This window comes from Gouania willdenowi, chromosome 9 (genome assembly GCF_900634775.1).
Source record: "Gouania willdenowi chromosome 9, fGouWil2.1, whole genome shotgun sequence".
Taxonomy (NCBI): domain Eukaryota; kingdom Metazoa; phylum Chordata; class Actinopteri; order Blenniiformes; family Gobiesocidae; genus Gouania; species Gouania willdenowi.
The window spans coordinates 37,403,207-37,422,778 of NC_041052.1; the positions used below are offsets into that span (position 1 = coordinate 37,403,207).

General features: G+C 37.9%; 1 protein-coding gene across 5 annotated transcripts in view; it reads left to right on the forward strand.

The window, feature by feature from the left end:
• Positions 1-2,360: 2,360 nt before the first annotated feature.
• The window catches only part of aifm3 (AIF family member 3), a 39,474-nt gene continuing 22,262 nt past the window's right edge, over positions 2,361-19,572 (forward strand). For 4 of the 5 annotated variants that reach the window (XM_028457386.1, XM_028457389.1, XM_028457388.1 and 1 more), the window contains exons 1-3: positions 2,361-2,495; positions 15,087-15,294; positions 18,454-18,667. In XM_028457386.1, coding sequence (XP_028313187.1) covers positions 15,264-15,294; positions 18,454-18,667 — 245 coding nt within the window. In that variant the 5' untranslated portion in view covers positions 2,361-2,495; positions 15,087-15,263. Of the gene's footprint in view, positions 2,496-12,049; positions 12,121-15,086; positions 15,295-18,453; positions 18,668-19,572 lie in introns of all 5 variants that reach the window. The other variant, XM_028457387.1, reaches the window with a different exon arrangement.

The following is a 19,572-nucleotide window of genomic DNA, read 5'->3' on the forward strand; positions in this document are numbered from 1 at the left end:
ATTTGTTTGGACCAGCAGAGGGCGCTGGTAACCCAGTGGTCGGTTGGCATGCAGATATCTTGCAGTGAAGAAGATAAGCTATGCTAGCAGACAGAGCTAATAGAAAAACGTGACTTTTACAGATATTCAAGTAATATTACAGATATTCTTTCGGTGCTAAAGGGATAATGAATCATTTATTAACATATTTAAGAGTAGAAGGCGGCCAGAAGAAACTATTAGCAGACTACGCCCGCCGCCAACACTTCCGCCCTCTGCTGGTTAAAAAAAGTACTGCGATTCAATTGTCAGAAAATCGATATCAACCGTGATACCTATGAATCGATTTTTAACTGCCTTACGATTAATCGTTACATCCCTAATAGCGACTACCTGTAGACCGTCAAAATAGCTGCACCAAATGGCTGGATGGATGTCCCTATTGGCAATAAAGAGCAACTGCAAAGCTTTAACAGAGAATGTTAAAATCCCCTAAAATGGGATTGATAAAACAACAACCTGCACAACCAAAAATTAATCCCTTGGGTTTTTTAAAAATAGAAACTTGCATTAAATTTTTTTTTTTTACGTAAAATTAACATTTTAAAAGAAGAGGTTATAGTGGGTATTTGAAACAGTTTGTAAAGGGACCATGTGAGATTCCACCACATCTGTAATCCTTTTCCATGTAGCACTAATAATTACTACGGTGGTCTGGAGGACCACCGCCCAAAGACGGACCGGGAGAGAGACTCATGTCGGGATTACCCTCGTAAACAGAAAAATCTATTTTATGATTATGACTTTTTAAAAATCGTCCTCAATAATTAATCTAACTTTGATTTTATATTGATTAAACAATGCAGCCTTATTCCCTGTTTACTTATTGAGACTTTCAGGGCGTCTGGAAGGAGACCCCGATGAAGACCCAAGACATGATGAGGGACTATTGCACCAAATGCGTTTCGGGCTTCAAAATCGTGGCTCACGTGCGTCCAAACAAGTAGGGAAGAGAGTGTGTTCATACCATGGATGATATTATGGTGATCAGTTACGTTCATAATTCACCCAGTGACTGTGAAGTGGTGGAACATTGTGTTGATAAGGCTGTGTTTCTGGTCAGATGTATTTTGGTGTGACTCAGTGTGTGCACTGTGATGTCAGAGGCCTATAAAGAAGTGTGGGTGAATGGAGAATCCTTGATGAACACGGCGCTTCCGACTCCTGTTCATCAGCTCTACATTATCCAGAGAGTTTCTGGATTCACCAGATCTGCGCTCGGACGAGGGTCTCTTTCAGAGCTACTTCCGTCTCTCCCGTGCCCAGTTTGACGACCTGCTGACCAGCATCGGCGCTCACATCTCTTACCAGGACCCCCACTACAGGCGCTCTATTCCAGTAGAAGAGTCCCTGTCCATCTGTCTCTGGTTAGTGTTTTTTTTTTTCATTATTCTGAATACGTCATGGTTGAGGAAAGGTCCTGATTGGTCGACACGCCGCGACATGCAACAAAAGTTCAACAATCCTAACTCAAGCGTCGGATGCGCCGGATGAACGTCTAGCGGCTGCCGCGCGTGAAGCTTCAAAAAGCAACGCACAGGAGGGGCGGGACGCGTAGCGGGACCTCTCGACGCTCCTAGAAGTGCGTCCACCATATATTGTGTATATACACCTGACGCTTTTGGCGCGTTTGGTGTGAACGTGCCGTATCTCTGAGACTGCCTCTCAGCTGGCCTGGGAATGCCTCAGGATTACCCCGGAAGAGCTCGACCAAATGGCCAAGGAGAGGGAAGTCTGGTCCTCCCTGCTAAGGATGCTGACCCCACGACCCGGCTAAAGATAAGCAACAGAAAATGGATGGATTTCAGGCGACCCCAATTGCTGCAATATTGTCTTGTCCGCTACACTATCGTCCCACCCTAGCGTGTGTATATGTATATAAAGGGAAACTGAGAGATTTACTGCAAACCTTGTTTTTGTTTTCCTGCTGCATGCTGGGAGCAGTGATTACAGCGTTCAGCACTTAGTGACGACAGTGAATTCCACTTCTCACATGGGGAGCTGCTGCAATGCACTGCAGCACATGCAGCAGTAGCAGATAAAGCGGTCAGTGCATAAAACACAGGGGCAGCAGGTCTCTGAGCTGGTTTAACTGGTCAGTTGGCTCTGTGACAGACAGACAGACAGACAGACAGACAGAGAGCTGTGTCAGCATCCTCACTAACTCCATCAATACTGCAACAGCTGAGAGAGAAACTGGCGGAGCTCGAGACACTCGCAGCACAGGACGGGCCGGTCCCACGCGCGCGCGCGCACACACACACGCGCGCGCACTGCACCGAGAGGCTGGAGGCGGGGGCGCGCACACACGCACTCTCTGAGCGCAGAGACTCCATCCTGGACCCGAAGCGGGCACGAGACTGACACGAGAGCCCGGAGAATATGAAGCCGAGGTCCGCGTGCGACGCTGAGCAGCAGCGGGAAATGTGACAGGTGCACCTGCCCCATGCACACCGGTAAGACTTTAACACACACACACACACACACACACGCACACACACACACACACACACACACACACACACACACACACACACACACACACACACACACACACACACACACACACACACACACACACACGTACTACTTTAGTTTGCTCTGTGTGTGTGTGTGTGTGTGTGTGTGTGTGTGTGTGTGTTGTAAATGCTACTTTTCCATGACATCATGGGGAAGTTGTGAGTCCAAGTATCTGGAAAATGACCGGATAGTGATTGAACTGAGAAGAAAGACAATTGTTCATGTTTTGACCAACATTAGACCACAAAAACCCCTCGGAATGTGACTTTAGGACGTGTTCCTATATGAAAAAATATTATTAGACTTTATAACATATTCATCAGAGATTATTGCAATTGATTCAAAGGCCACATTATCAATATTCATGTCAGCATTTTAAATAATGACCAAATCTGAGCTTTAACACAGGAAAAAAAAAAATCAAAAATCATTGGCCAGTTTAGGTCACGTGACTAAGACTGAACTTGAACAATTGAAAAATTATTGCGATATAGGGTTATAACCTAACCCTAACCCTAAGGCGTTACGTACATGTACTTCGGTAAACGTACCAATAGCACGGGGTTGTCCGTACGAATAGGCACTTTCTTTTTATTAACCTTTCCATTATTTTTATCTTCGTCTTTTGTACTTTTCGGGGGTAAATTATGAATCTAGATTATCTCTTATCGCACTAACTTCCGCGATTAAATCGGTGCGTGCTGGACCACAAAGCTCGCTAACCTCTTACGGTTAACACGGTTAACTCAGCGTATTGTTATCGACCTTCGTAGGACAGTTTCTCTCTGACAGGGAATGTTTAGTTAGGTGAAGCCTGCTAACAGAGATTAATCCAGGATAAAATTATCTAGATTCGTAACAGGCCCTTGGAGTAGATTGGTCTTTTAGTTGTTGTTGTTGTTTTGGAAATTTTTCAGTTTTTTGTGTATTTTTAGTCATCTTGTGTAACTTTTGGTTAATGGTGTATAATTCTGTTGTCATTTTGTATATTTTTGTTGTCCTTATGTGTATTTTTCTGTTATTTTGTTTATGGAGTGATTTTGTGTATTTATGTTGTCATTTTGGATTTTTTTCCGTAATTTTTGTGTATTTTCAGTTGTCTTCTCTATTTCAGTTTTTTTTTGGTTAATTTTGTGTATTTTTGTTATCATTTTAGGTATTTCTCTGTTAATTTTGTTGTCATTTTATCAGTGTTTCTGATGTTTTGTGTATATTTCTGTAATTTTAGTTTTTTTGGAGTCATTGTTTACTTTGGGGAGCGCACAAAACCAGACCAAGGGGCACGGGCCGCATGTGGCCCATGTCTGACATACATTAAACACATAACAATTGTACATTTTCTGTCCCTTCTTTGCATGAGGAACAAGCCGGTCAACGTGTGGTGCATGTTTGTTCTTTGTGGAGGTGACAGTAAACAAACAAAGTGCGCACTTACAGCGTGGCAACAAAAAAAACCCACACCCCCCCCCAGGCTTATCTGGTGGTTCATAAAGCAGGAAAACGTGCAGACAGGTCATGAGGTGGGGTCACGGTGTTAAGAGTTGTCCCACTGACGGTCCCAGTTAACCTGCTGGGACAAAGACACTGCTTAGATTAGATTGATGACATAGATCATAGACGGTAACTTTTATCACGGCAAGGGCCACAAAAATGTGATTGTCTGACCCATGGGCCACATGTCATCATTCATGTTAGTATTTAGAATAATGACCAAACTGAGCATTATTACAGGAAAGAAATTAAGGTTTGTGTATGTTTAATGTTTTAGAGTTTTTCTGATATTTTTGTGTAATTTGTTAGTAATTTTGATAGTTTTTTGAGTCATTATTGTACTTTTTTCTTCTGTTTTTTGTTTGTCATTTTTGTTGTTTTGTGATTTTATCTGTTATTTTTTTGTTCTCGTCTTGTTTGTTTTTGATTGAGTTCTTTTGTCAAAAATGTAGAACAAGAAGGTTTTTGTGTATTTTTACTGACATTTTCTGTATTTATTTATCTGTCATTTTGTGTGTGTTTTGAGTCATTTTGTCTATTTTTGTTTGTATTTGTTTTATGGGGCTACACAGAATCAGACAGAGGGCTACATGTGGCCCATGTTAAGGTGAAGTCTTGTCTAACTGGTGAACAGTGGCATTTCTTTCTTCTCACAGTCATCTCCAGCCTGGAGCTGCATGTCACTAATTCTCTGCTCCAACATTCCAGTAACAGGTATTACAATTGTAGGGGAGTGAGTGAAACTGACAGCTTGTTTGCAGGCAGGATTATTAGCACGACTTGGGGACAGGCCCTACAGCGAGCGGGACCTGCGTCATATGTTGTGAGGACCAAATCTGCTTAACCTACTTTAGTTTTGCACAAAATATCTGTGGTTTGCTGGGACTTTGGTGTCGTAGCTCTTTTCTGTTATTTACTAGAAAAGAACGTTCTTTAACTCAGTGGTTCTCAAACTTTCCACCCTGCGACCCCTCAAAATAAAGGTTCCAGAAACTGTGGACCCCCACTGTAGCCGAAGGTGGTTAAACACAGACATAAACATTGGAGAGCAGTCATGTGTAGACAGGACCATTTATATAAGGGGGAATAAAGGGGAGAGCTTTATGTGACCCATCCATAAAGTCAGCAAAATGATGGTCCATTGTTCTATGAATTTATGATAACCACATTTATTTATTTATCTAAATAATATCCACTGTTATCCAGGAAGTTTAATATTATTTGCGCCATAGCATATCGTAATCTTAAAGATTTAAATTATTATTTTAATCAGAAATATAATGGGTTAAATGTGACAAGAAATGGTGGAAAAAGTGGTGAAAAGGGATTTTACAAACCACAGAAATTGGTTAAAAGTTGAAAATTTGAGTGACAGAAAAATTGGTGAAAAGGGTTCAAAGTGTCAATATTGGCTTAAAAGTGGCTGAAATTGGGGAAGGGGGGTTGGGGTAATGCCATTTAAAAAGTACGAACAATTCGTTTAAACTGGCAAATAATGGCCATGACAAATCATGAATGTAGTTAAATTTGCAAAAAATAAACGTGAAATATGGTGAAAAGAGGTTAAAAGTGACAATAATGGGTCAACAACATATGCGACATTAGGTGGAAAGGGTTTATAAGTGCCGAAAATGTCTTAAAAGTAGATAAAATGTGCATAAAAGGCATTGGAATTTGATGGAGAAGTAGCAGAGATGGGAGTAATGTAGCTAAAATACATTAAAGGGGACATATCATGGTTTTAAATCCTTCCTTTTTAGATATAAATCATACAGTTGTGGTCTATATAAAGCGGAACTGCACTGCTTGGGTCTGAATTCCTCATTATTATAGCTCCACAGGCCCCTTTTCTACCGCTTTTCTGATGTGCTTCTAAGAGTAACTCGTTTTGGTGTGGTCTCTTTAAATGCAAATGAGACACTTCATACCCCGCCCCCTCTCCAGGTTCAACTCCACCCTGCTCGGCCATTTTTGTAGTTTGATAGAAGAGATATGGCTATGTAGCGGCGCAGAAAAAGTTTATTCACACGTTATTTACACAATGTCAACAATGGAATACTTGTCCATCCAGCCTTACATGTTCGAGCCAGAGTCTGACCCGGCGGAGCGAGATGAAAATGAAGATGAACCTGCAGAACCCTAACAAGTGAGCTAACACAAGCACCGAGCTAACGCTAGCGCCAAGCTAACGTCACGAAATGCATTTTAATACAGTCTTTTCAAAGACAAAAACGGCAAAATGAAATGACTAATGAAATCTTTAGACCTAAATTAAACCACGTAGGCCATATCATCAAGGATCTAAAACGAGCACACAGCGCTAACATATGAAGATGGTGCAACTGCTAATGCTAACAAAACAATGACAGGGACGTCTTATCATCACACTTTTTAGCGTTATTTACAGGTTACCGGCGTCCTCTGTTCGCCGTCTCCAAAGATAGAAGGAATTGAACCTTCAATCAGACAAAGTCTTTCGGCAAATCCTTCTTTATACTGGTGGAGGTTGCTGAAGCAGTCATCCTTGAAGTGCTGCGCGCACACAAAAATGACCTTACCCACAGATGTGGGTACATTTCCGTGAAAAATAAAACTCAACCTGGCACTTTGAAAAGGTTCTGATGCTGGGAGACGGTGTAATGAAGCGTGTGGGTTACTACATCCAACAACCAAACATTTTGATTTCTCCTCTCGTAACTTCTGCATCCTGGAGCTTGGACTACAAAATAAAAGCGAGAAATAAAAATGGCGGATCGCTCGAAGTGTTGGGCCTGGAGTCGATGTCCTAATTTGGCAGTTCCACTGATGTTATTGTTCAAAAAACGTAATAGAGAATCGAAAAATCGAAACAGATTGAAAAATATGACCAAAACAGAATATAAAGATATCTACGGAGCACCTGAAGAGATTAATTTGAACTTTTCTGTGGTTCTAAACAATCTAAATATACATCAAAATGCATTTAAGGGCTAAAAAAGTGGACTTAGTATGATTTGTCCCCTTTAAAAGGAGCAAAAATATGGCAAGAAAAAGTGATGAAAATAGGTTAAAATATGGCAAGTTTAGTGTAGTTGCAAAAATGGGCTCAAATTGTTCAAGAGAATATTCTTAGTTTCTTGAAGGCTTTTGGGGACCCTCTTCCAGTGTCTCGCAACCCCAAGGTTGAGAACCCCTGCTTTAACCGACTCCTCACACAGTTTCCCTGTTTAGGCAAGTATTGTATTTTGTTCACTCATTTTAATCTAATATGAGCTCAGATGGACTAATGTGGGTTTTATCTCCTGTAAGAGCAGCTCAGTATTTAGAATAAAGAATATTGACATTTTTTTTTTTCAAAATTACATTAATTAAACAAACAATCGATTGATGCTTTTCTGATCAAAAGACGTGTGACAAGTTTGCGACTCGTGTGTATAAACATCTGCCATACAAGGTGTAAATATTTTAGACAAAGGACCAATATTAGGCCACGTTTAAACACAGTTTCTGGTAATATAGTAAGTACGATCAAACCTAATGAGAAATAGAAAATGAAGAATTCATTATTATGTTTGGTAGAGTCGAATGTGTATTATCGTAAATAGCTCTTTAACATCTAATAAATAAATTTAAACCATATTTTTATTGTATTCATTGGTACACAGATGCTGAATATTCAATCCAATCCAATCCAACTTTATTTGTTAAGCACTTAAAAACAACCACAGCTGACCAAAGTGCTGCACAGACAAAACATCTCACATGAGATAAAAAAAAAAAAAAACTATATAAAAATAAATTAAGAAGCATAAAACATGTCAAGGAACGTAGTAAAATAAATAAAAGAAATAAAATCAATGTCAAAGGCCAAGGAAAAGAGATGAGTCTTATAGCATACGTACAGTATGACTAATAGGGATCGACCGATATGGGTTTTTTAGGGCCGATGCCGATACCGTTTTTTTTTTTCAATCAGCCTTAGCCGATGACCTATACAGACTACTTTTGCTCCCTCATTTTACATCATAAAAATTACACAATGATGATGAAAATAACGTGATGTCAGATGCGCATTAAGCAACAAACTGTTCAAGTTTCTGTTCTAAATTGCATCAACATTAACAGGAATAAATATTCAAACAAGCAGTAAACTGCTTCTCAAAGTTAAAAACTTCTCAGCACAGTGCTGAGTGAAAAGCAGAGAGAGAGAGGAAAAGACACACACACGCCAAACCTCCAGCCAGCTGCTCGTTAACTACAAGTGCGACAACACGGACCCACGGAACAGATAAGATAAACAGTTAAAAGATGCTTTGAAAGTTCAAAACCTGCCATTGCGATTGAAGAGCTTGCTTCACGCTCCGCTAGTAGGGGGAGGGGCTCTGAAGCCTCTGTCTCCAGCAACACAGGAGTGTTGCTGGAGACAGAGCAGCAGTGCGCAGCAGTGCGCATCGGCCGATGCCGATACGTGTAAAACAAGCTAAAATCGGCCGATTAAATCGGCCGGCCGATGAATCAGTCGATCACTAATAACTAAAATGTTAAAACGTGAAAATAGATTAGGAAACATACTGATTTCATCCCAATTCATGCAATGTTAACATTTGATGTCATGTTCAGAACACCCTAAAGCATCAACTCAGCTTTATTTATATATTGCGCAAATTACAACAAAGTCATTTCAGCGCACTTAACAAAATATATGGTCCGTAGTAAGAAAGAACCCAACAAGATCCACATGAACAAGCATTTATTGACAGTGGGAAGAAAAAACCCCTTCTTTTTACGGGAAGAAATATCCAGCAGAATCAGGTTCAGAGGTGGCAGCCATTCGTGTCGACTGGTTGGGTTAGTGGACCAAAAAATACCTTAAACGTTTCCCTCATCTGAAGAGAAATCTGGTGAGGAAGTGTTTAAAAAAAACTCCAATATTGCATCATCATCTGTTACGGAAGAGAATTAGGGCCAGTTTTGATGGAGAAAATATTTTTGGGTAAATCAAGATTAAAGTTGAAATGTCGAGAATTAAAGTAGAAATTTCATGATTAAAGTTGAAATTTCATGATTAAAGTTGAAATATAAGGTCGATGAGATTAAAGTCGAAGAGACACTTCGAAATTTCAAAAATAAACTCAAAACACAATATTGTGATAAAAGTTGAAGGTTTGCTAAATAATAAAGTCAAATCTACGGAAGCTGACGGGGGTCAATCCACCATATGACACCAAACAGTAGATCTGTCTACAAAATGCTGTGTATTGATGAATGTGTTAAACTGTACTTCAAAGTTAGATTAAATAACAGAGATTCTTTCTTTTTTAGCTCATAAATCCAGCATTGTAAATCTCTTTAAGGACTTTTGAAGAGAGAAGCTGTACGGAAAACAGATTAGGGCCAGTTTTCATGGAGACTGTGTGGCGTTTAGTGCAAAACGTGAGAGGGAGTTATTGGTTGGCGATAATTAAAGCTTTCACAAATAATGTTCAGGGACCATATCATCACACTTTTTTATGTAATGATTCCAGTTCAATGGGTAGCTGAGGGTTAGCAGTGCAGCTAATGCTGCTCTAGTGATGTAATCTCACGGGATTTTAGCATAACATACAGTTTTTGTAAATCTTCTTAAGCAGATAAAATGTAAAATTATTAACCGTTGTTGACTCTATTAACCCTGATTAGCCTGCTAGCCTGTAAATTATTTTAAATGTGTAAATAGGTAAACTAAACTAATTTAGGAGAAAAAAATTGAAACTGAAAGTATGGGAAAAATCTTGATTAGAAATGATTGACATTATTTTATTTCCATGTCTGCATATGTGGTCATAGGTTACCATTACATGTAGTGTAGTGCACTTTCATTGCAGTGTAAATAAATGTTGAGTACAGCATAGCCATACATGCTGATGAATAGTTAACTTAACTGGTGTACCGTAGTTTTGTATGAAGTAAAGATTGACAATGACTCGAGATATATTTGCTAAATGTTTTCAGGTTTTGGTGTCAATATTAAGTTTTTCTGCAACAAGCAGTGGCTGAAATAACAGGTCGATTCTTTTATAAAATTTTAAAAGAAGACGTAACAAATTAAAAAAAAAAAAAAGCAGCAAAGCATAACAACAGGTTACATGTATTCTGTTTTTTTATTTAGCTGAAATGCTGTACTTAATGTAGCATAACCAATTTAGCATCTGCATTGCTTCACCCCATGGAATTAATTTCAGAAGGTCCAGCTCTTATAGTGGGGTCTCCTAACCCTCTTCCCCTGGTCAGGGGTCTGCAACCTTTCCTCTACAAGGAACCATTTAACCTCATCTCACCTGGATTAAAGTCCTCCTGAAGCCAGAAAAAATACCTTCTCAATGAAGACAATACAGTGTATTAAATTCTATACAGTTAAAATTATATAGAATAATCTTTGATTTATTTTGATTTGTTTTATAATGATCATGTAAATGGAAACTTAAAAACTGTTTGAAATAAAATAAAATAAATTGACATCAAGAAATAAAACACTATCTTGCATCTTCAAATTCTTATACATCTCGGTTTACATGAACACTATGTTATATAAAAAAGATTCTTTTTTAGTTAATGTATTTGAAAGGCTACAAAAAGTAACTTGAATTTGATAACACATGATCATGTGATCAACACATGCTAATTTTTCATTTCTTGCCACACATAAAACATGTATATTTAACCTGCACATTGGTGGTTAAATGAATCTGTTCCCACACAATTATAATCTCTGTTTTCTTCCAGAATAGTGTTTTTGTTGGTTTAATTATCTTACCAGAAATTTAAAACTTAAGGTTAGCCACAGGTGTAAGGAAAGTTGATGGTCTGTGGATGTAGCAGGAGGTGAAGTAGGAAAGTGCTGAGTCACTGCACATGATTTATTTTTAGGTGAACAAATTGTTATATCTCGATTTTATTTGTCTTTAATCATTAATAGCCTCTGTAAAAAAAACAACTATTTTCAATAGTTTTTTTAAAGGTATAGTAGCCATGGATGTCCCATCTGAAGACTAAGCTCTTAAGGTCACTGAGGCACCCAGACCCCCTGACCACACAAAATAACAAAAAAATACCCAAAAGGACAACAAAAACACTAAAAGTTCAGCAGAAACAAAATGACTCTAGAAACCCAAAACTACAACAAGAAGACAAACATATACTCCAAAAAGACACAAAGGGACAAAAAAATATACTAATATGAATTAAAAACTCAAAACGACAATAAAAATAGGCAAAAGGAGAACAGAAATGCATAGAAATAACTGCAAAACACAAACTGACAACAAAAACTCACAAAAGGACAACAAAATTACACAAAACAACAAAAATATGCAACAAAAACACACAAACTCTTTGTTCTTTCCTGTATTAATGCTCAGATTGATCAATATTCTAAATGCTGACATTGTGGCCATCCAATCAGATACAATCACATTTGTTCTCCGGATGTTTTCTCAGCTCGGCTCTGTTCAACGCTTCACACTGTTTTCAGCAAAGTTAAAGGACATTAAGATGTGCTCAGAATTACAAGCAGCCCGTTTGGTTGTTTCTCAGAAGAATGATGTGGTCATGGATAGTAACATGTTGATACACCTGCTATTGTGAGCCGCTCAGATTCATAGCCGCCCGTGCTGCTGCTGGGAGTCATTTAACTACAGTATGTGTGTGTGCATGAAATTCCAGCGCTGGCACGAATTGGGAAAGCGATGTGGCAACAAAACAAGGGGGATTTTAAAAGCCAAGGGGCCCCTGCTTCCCTTATAAGAACAGTGTGACGAGAAAGTTAATAGGTGTGGGAGTGCTGTTAATATTTAACAGATTCCTATGCAATATGCATGAACAAAGGTAACAAAGTGTGTGGAAATGTTCCTAATTAACACAATCACTTCCTTTTTACAAGCACTAACATGTTACAATGACATGTTAAACCTCACTATAAACACGCAAATACAACAACCCATTTTTCCTATTAATTACAATAAATATAGAATGATCATTGCAGAGATGGACAACTGATGTCACAGTGCACCCCATCGTCTGACCCGAGGGTCGCATTTCAGTAAAAAGTGTTTTGTGAGTATTTCTGTGTAATTTATTAGTCATTTTGTTTTGTTTTTTGAGTCATTTTGTTTGTTATTTTTATTATTATTATTTTTTTTTGTATGTATTTTTTTCTTCTGGTTTGTATTTTTGTTGGTTATTTTGTGTTGGTTATGTTGTGTTTGAGTGTTTTTTGTTGTCATCTTATATGTTTTTGAATCATTAAGGGAGTATGCTGCAATGCCCGATTACCCCTTATCGCACTAACTCCTGGAATTTAATCAGTGTGCTGTCATACGAAGCTCGCCAATGTCTTACGGAGCTAAATCACCATGGTAACTTAGGCTGAATGACTAACCTGGTCAGGACCAGTCCCACCTCCCTACCAATCAGTTTTCTTGGAAAACGACCTGCCCATTGTTAGAAGATCCTGGTTGGTGCAGATCAATGAATTAGGAAAGAAAGATTACCGTATTTTTCGGACTATAAAGTGCACCGGATTATAAGGCGGACCATCAATGAATGGGTCTGACCGGGTCTATTTTAATGCATAAAGCGCACCGGACTATAAGGCGCACCGGCTTGTTATTATTATTATTATTTTTATTATTATTAAGCGAAACAAAATAGTCATATAAGTCAAACTTTATTCAACTCATTAACAATAACTCTCAACATTGTTCAGGTTTAACACATAAAATATAGAACATTACACTCACTTTTTCAGTTCAGTATGTTGAAGCACAGTAGTGGTACATATCACTCCATGAGGCCCCTGACTACGGTAGCCCTGAAGTGCCAAAAATCCATCAAGAGGTGCAGCTTCATAGTTTACCAAAGTTGTACTAAAACATTTTGACATATTAATTTCATACATAAGTCCGAAAAATACAGTATTAATGGATAAATGCAATCCTTTCATTTCACATCCTTTAGGAAAGATATAGATTTATATCTGATGGACTGATCTATAGTCAGCTGATGAAGCCTGTGTCTCCATATGCACAGACAGGTGAAGTCATTCATTCATTCGTTTATTCATTCATTCATTCATTCATTTGTAACAACAGTGTTGTTTTTAGTCTGAATTATGGATTTTAATTATTCATTATTTTAAACTTAAGCTGACTATGTTATGAAGTGGATCAGATCTGAGCGAGTATAAAAGCTCCACCTCCTAACCAATCCCTCCTGAGGGGTATTCCATAAGGGAGGGTTAACAAACTCTGAGTCTATCCATAAACTCTTGGTCAACATATCCCGCGATGGGAAACTCTGGGTATCTGGTTCCATTACAGCTGGTATGAAGTGAGTTAATCAACCCTGAGTATGTAAACCTTGGGTTACTTACGTGCACGCGCGATAAAAAGCCATCATCAACGGATCGAAGATGACTCGAGCTGCCATGACAACCAAACAGAAGAGAGTGATTATTCACCGTAATAGGTGAAACAAGCCGGTGTTTGAGGACTATGAGCCTGTTCTAAAGGTGCGTTCAGTCTTCAGTGACTATAGTGGCTTAAATCACTCGTAATTAGTCACACTTTTTGGTCACTTCATCACTTTATTGCTTCAGTGACGTGACGAGCGTGAATAAAATGTGTCTGAGAAGACGTGGCAGCAGCATAGGATGGCTGCATAGAGAGCCCTCCTGTTACTCTGGATATAAAGACAGTGACTGCCGCTTGATATCGAATCAGTTATATTGATTTTTAATGTAATATTGTCGCCAGAGTCATCTCAACATCCTAAAAAATGTCATTAAAAAACACTGAAGCGGGACACGAACCTGCAACCCATCGCTTCCAGGCGCAGCGTCACAATTCACTAAAAGTGGATTCATTTAAATGATCATCTCCTCCTTTATATTATCCACAGGTTTGTATTCAGTGAACTTTACTACAGACGTCAGTAGATGTTTTAATGCAGATCAACCTCTCAGTGACTTTCACTAAATGATCTGTATCCACAATGTTAGAAAGAAAACTACCGTTTGATAAAAAACCCCCCAAAAAAAACCCAACATTAGTAATGATGTGAACACGTCTGTGGTGTGTGATGTTACTAATGTGTTTCAGAGAAAAGTGTCAATGTTCATTAAAATGTTCAGAAGCGGTGTTCAGGTGGGCGGAGCCAGGTAGAGACCCAGGGTTTCTTTGATAAAACCTGCCAGCAACCAGGTTTAGTTCACGGACAATGTTGCCATGGTAACATACTCAGAGTTTGAACATAACCCAACTTTATGGAATACCCCTCTGGTGCACGCTGCACTAACACTGTTGCTCTTCGCCGTCGTCATGGTTTTAAAACCATCATATTTGTTCAAGATCATAAGCTGTTCCTCCATTGTAAAAAAGGTGGCTCTGCCAGGTTTCTCCATTGTAGTGATTGGTCAGACGCTGCAGTCTCCACCCCTTTTATGGGAGCGTGCACGCAGCAAGCTGAAAACACTTGGCTTATGTTGTTATTGATCTTCGTAGGACAGCTTCTCTCTGACAGGGAATGTTTGGTTAGGTAAAGCTTGCTAACGGAGATTAATCCAGGATATAATTATCTAGATTTGTAGCATACCCCCTATGTGTATTTTTTTTATGGCTTTGTATTTTTTCATTCTGTGTGTTTTTGTGTATTTTTGATGTTGTTTTGTATATTTTCTTGTATTTTTGTTGTCATTGTTTTGTTTTTGTTTTAATGTGTTTTGTGTATTTTTCAATCATTCTGTGTGTTTTTGGAGACAAGTTTGTGTTGTTTTTTGGAATTGTGAGTCATATTTGTGTACCTGTATTTTGAATGTCGGTTTGTATATTTTTTTGTAATTTTATGGGACCTTTGTAGTCATCTTGTATATTTTGTGTCATTTTCTGTTATTCTGTGTGTTTTGGGAGTATATTTTGTGTATTTTGATGTCTTTTTGTTCGTTTTATTTGGGGCTTGCACAAAATTAGACTAAGCCAGTTTCTAATGTCTGAAAGGCTCTCATAGCCTTTTTTTGTTTACAGATGATGTGGAGCAGCTGAGGACTGCCATGGACAGCTGGGACCTTCGGGCTCTACCTTCACTTTTGCATTACTGTCACTTCCCAACCAGGCAGCGCGGCCCGGGGATCTGACCCAGCCCTCCCTGCCTCTCCCCCCCACCCTCCCTCCTCCTGGGTGTCCCTCACTCCTGGGCCCAACATGGGAGGATGTTTCTCCAAACCCAAACCAGGTAAACAGCACAGTTCTCCCTAACTCAGGCTGTGGACGAATAGAAAACAACAATAATAAAAAGAAACAAAATACTGTTGCGCCTTATGTACAGGGTTTAATGGTAAAGGCTTGTGGAGGATGGTGGTGTGTTCAGGGACAACTCGTAAAACTGTCAAAACTACACTTCTGTTTAAACTTTACTGGTAAAAACAAACTGCCATTAGTTGTCTAACCAAGAAGCTTGGACAGCGTTACACACACCCAAACTCTGTGTGGTTTGCAAATAACAAAAACACCCTAATGTATTTTTTTTTTTTTTTTTTTTTTTTTTTTTTTGCAAATAAGAAACGTGCCTATCAATTACAGCATGTTTTACCACATGCAAAAAAACATTTCTTCAGTTACATAAAATGATCTTTCAAGTACGAAACCGGGCATTTATTAGAAAGTTTATTACCCTTTTTGTTTCAATCTAAGAGGTGGAAAATTAGTGCCAAAAGTCATGACATTTTTTAAGTAGAGAAAGTAAATCCTTCTAGTATAAAAGAACATTTAGTAGCACTAAGGGTTCCTTAATTAACATTAGTTAAGGCATAATTAAACATTCATTGTATTGTATTAACTAACATTAACTAGCATACCAGTTAATGCATTAATAAGCAGTGACTTAATGCATACTAATTCAAACAATACTAAGCATGAATAAATGCTTTATAATGTGAGTTGCTATCCTTATCTAACATTAATTAACAGTTTAATAATATTATATTTACATTAACATACCAGTTAATGCATTAATAAGCAGTGACTTAATGCTTATTAATGCATTAACGAGTATGTTAGTTAATGTTAGGTAATGCACTATAATTATTATTATGATAATATCAAACTGTTAATTTATGTTTAGTAATGCCTTAACTAATGTTAATTAAGAGCCAAAAAAACCTGTGGATAACGTGGATCATTTTTTGTAATTGAATTGATGTTTTTTTGCATGTGTAAGATATGATGTATTTGTTTGGTAGGTGCGTTTCTTATTTGGAAAACTAAATGTATTTGGATGTTTTGTATTCACAAACCACACTGAGTTTGTTTGTGATTCGTTGAGCTTGAGTAAAAACTCGTTTTGTGACTTTGTGAGGTTTGGACATGATTTTAACTCCACACTGTGTTTTTTTTAAAGAAAGTTTTTATCAAACCTAAAAGATAAAGGATAGAGGAAAGTCATGTGGTAGTAACAATGTCTGCGACATTGAGGTTATGTTGGTGTTTTATGGCGGGAAAGTGGCGAGTTTAGCATGTTTTTTTTGGGGGGGGGGGTTCTCTAGGTTCTCTGTGAGCCATAAACACCCACAGGAGATTTCAGCCTAAATACTGTAAGTCTGGGGGTAAACTGGCACAGTGTCAAGCTTTAAAACCTCTACATTAGCACAACAATATAAGGTCAAAAGTTATAGAGTAATCTAAATGTAGACAAATCAGCGTAGTAACTTCTCGCTGCTGCATCAAGAGATTCTTTTCAGCAGTGGAAACCTTTCTCTTTCTTTTCTCTTGTATGTGCTCTCACCCTTAGGATTTTCCATTGATTTTAATTAAGACTCGCTCAGCAGGAGAAAATTCCAGCCAGATTACCGTACTGTGTAAGAACCAGATGATCGGTGCATTTTTCCAGCCCAACAGATAAAGCCTGCTGCATTGAACCAAAAAAAATGTTACATAACTATTTCCTAATGTTAACAAATATAAGCACAAAAGCGTCGACCATTAATTAAGACATGCTGATTTCAATAATATGACCTCCATATGTATGTGTTAAGAGGTTGAATAAAATGGGATGTTTTGGATTTGTCTATTTTTTTTTTTTTTTTTTTTTTTTTTTTGGGGGTTTGTCTTATCATCTCCAAACCTGCAGCTCTTTGAGGTATTTCCATCTGCAGTGGGAGGAAAGAGCAAAGGCTTGACTGTGGTGAAAGAAGCCGCTTCTGCTCAAAAAGAGGAAAAAAAACTAAAACGTCCAAATCACTCAGATTTCTGTCTGTTGCACTGCGCAGTCAGCATGGCTCGGGGGCCAGATGCAGGCCTCGATCAAATATTGTGTGGCTCCTCAAAGTAAATGCACAAAATGACTCCCAAAATAAACAAAAGGACAGAAAATACTCAAAAGGACAACAAAAACATGCAATGAATGACTGCAAAATCCCACAACTACAAAAATACACAAAAAATACTCCAGTAACACACAAAAGAGACCGAGAAATACATGAAAGGAATGCAAAAACACAAAAATTACTCCGATAACACCAAACGACTACAAAAACTAACAAAATAACATCCTAAACTCACATAATAACACCAAAAGAACAACATGAATACACAAAAATGACTTTAAAAACCCAAAACTACAACAAATTGGCATACATATACTCCAAAAAGACAGAAAATGACAGAAAAACACAAAAAAATACAGAAAAGTTCATGTAAAATACACCAATATGAATTCAAAAACTTAAAATGACAACAGAAATACACAAAAGGAGAACAGGAATGCATAAAACAAAAACACAAACCCACAAAGGGACATCAAAAATACACAAAAATTTGAGAAATTTAATATGGTACAAAATAAATGTTTTTAAAAATACACAAAACAACAAAAACACACAAAATGACTCTAAAAATATACAAACTCTTGTTCTTTTATTATTGTATTAATGTTTAGATTGGTCAATATTCTAGATGCTGACATGAAGGTTGATATTGTTGCCATCGGATCAGATACTATGACATTTGTGTGCTCCCCCCTCGATATACTGAATGTGAAGGATCAGCTGCTTTATTTTTTGATGTGGAGCTGATGTGGAGCTTAGAGACCCTTTTACCCAGCTGTAAAACTACATTTAATGGAGCCAAACAAAAGACAATAATGATGCTGCTACACAATTCACCCTTCACTTCCCTCTGGGAGATATTTCATCAGTTTGAACTGTAGAGCAGTCTGATTCATTCTGTTGTGGACTCTTAGAAATACAGTGAGTTATGTCCACAGATGAGTGGTAGCGTTAGTGATGTTCTACTCTTACCTTGTTTTGGAAAGATTGACACTTTCTACCTATAGGACTAAAAAACATGTTTACACCCGATGTGTTTTGTCTAACAGAGACGTGTTTGTGTTATGCAGTTGAAGTTAAAGTGGAACTCTCTCTCCTGGATAAAGAAAAAGAGGTGGACGGGCTGTCGCCCAATGGCAAGGCGAGTCCTTTTGCTGACTGCAGGCCTAATGGAGCTCTGGGACACAGCTCTGATGACGACACCACGCCCCTCCCGTTGCACCACAAGTCACGGGACTACATCGAGGCATCTGTGTGCCACGTGAAAGATCTGGAAAACGGACAGTGAGTTAGCAAAGTAACCATTAAAAATGCAAGTTATGAATCTTAAAGCTGCTAACCCTGCTAATCTGATCAAATCATAGGCTGTGTTCGAAATTGCATACTTACGTACTACACACCAGGGTTGGGGTCAATTATAATTGTAATCGTGTAATTGATAATTAATTACAATTATGACATTATTATAATTGCTATTGTATTGAAAAAAATAGTTGCTGTTGTAATTTCTCTATAAAAGCACGGAAGTTCTGCGTGCGTGCGTCTGTGTGTATGTGCGTGTGTGTGTTTGTGTGTGTGTTTGTGGAGCAAATTTCTCCCTGACACCACAACAAAAATATGAAAATGACTCAAAATACACAAAACTAAATATTTATACAAAAAATACACAAAATGACAACAGAAATGTACAAAACTACACCAAAAAAGATACAAAAATACACAAAATGACTCAAGAATCACACTAAAATGGCAACAAAAAACAATAATCATACAAAAAATGCACAAAAAGACAACTTACAATGTATTACATAGATATTAGATAGCACAAGGAGTGTATGTGTTTTTATTTGTTTAGCATGAATAAATGTTACCTTTTGTCTTAAGTTTGCCTTTGTGTGATTACATCATTGGAATCAGTTTATTTCAAATTGCTTTATACAAACTGTATTGTTTTGATGCCATAATTTGCCTTAACACACTATCAATTGCATCAATTTTTGAATCGAGAATCAATTTTAAATCGAATTGTGAGACACCCAAAGATTCACATCCCTCCTATCTAATGTGAACGCACTACCCACTAGTTTTGATTTATTTGTCTTCGTATGAGTAGTATGAGTAGTATGTTAGTATGAGTAGTATGAGTATTATGAGTAGTATGTTAGTATGAGTAGTATGAGTAGTAGGAG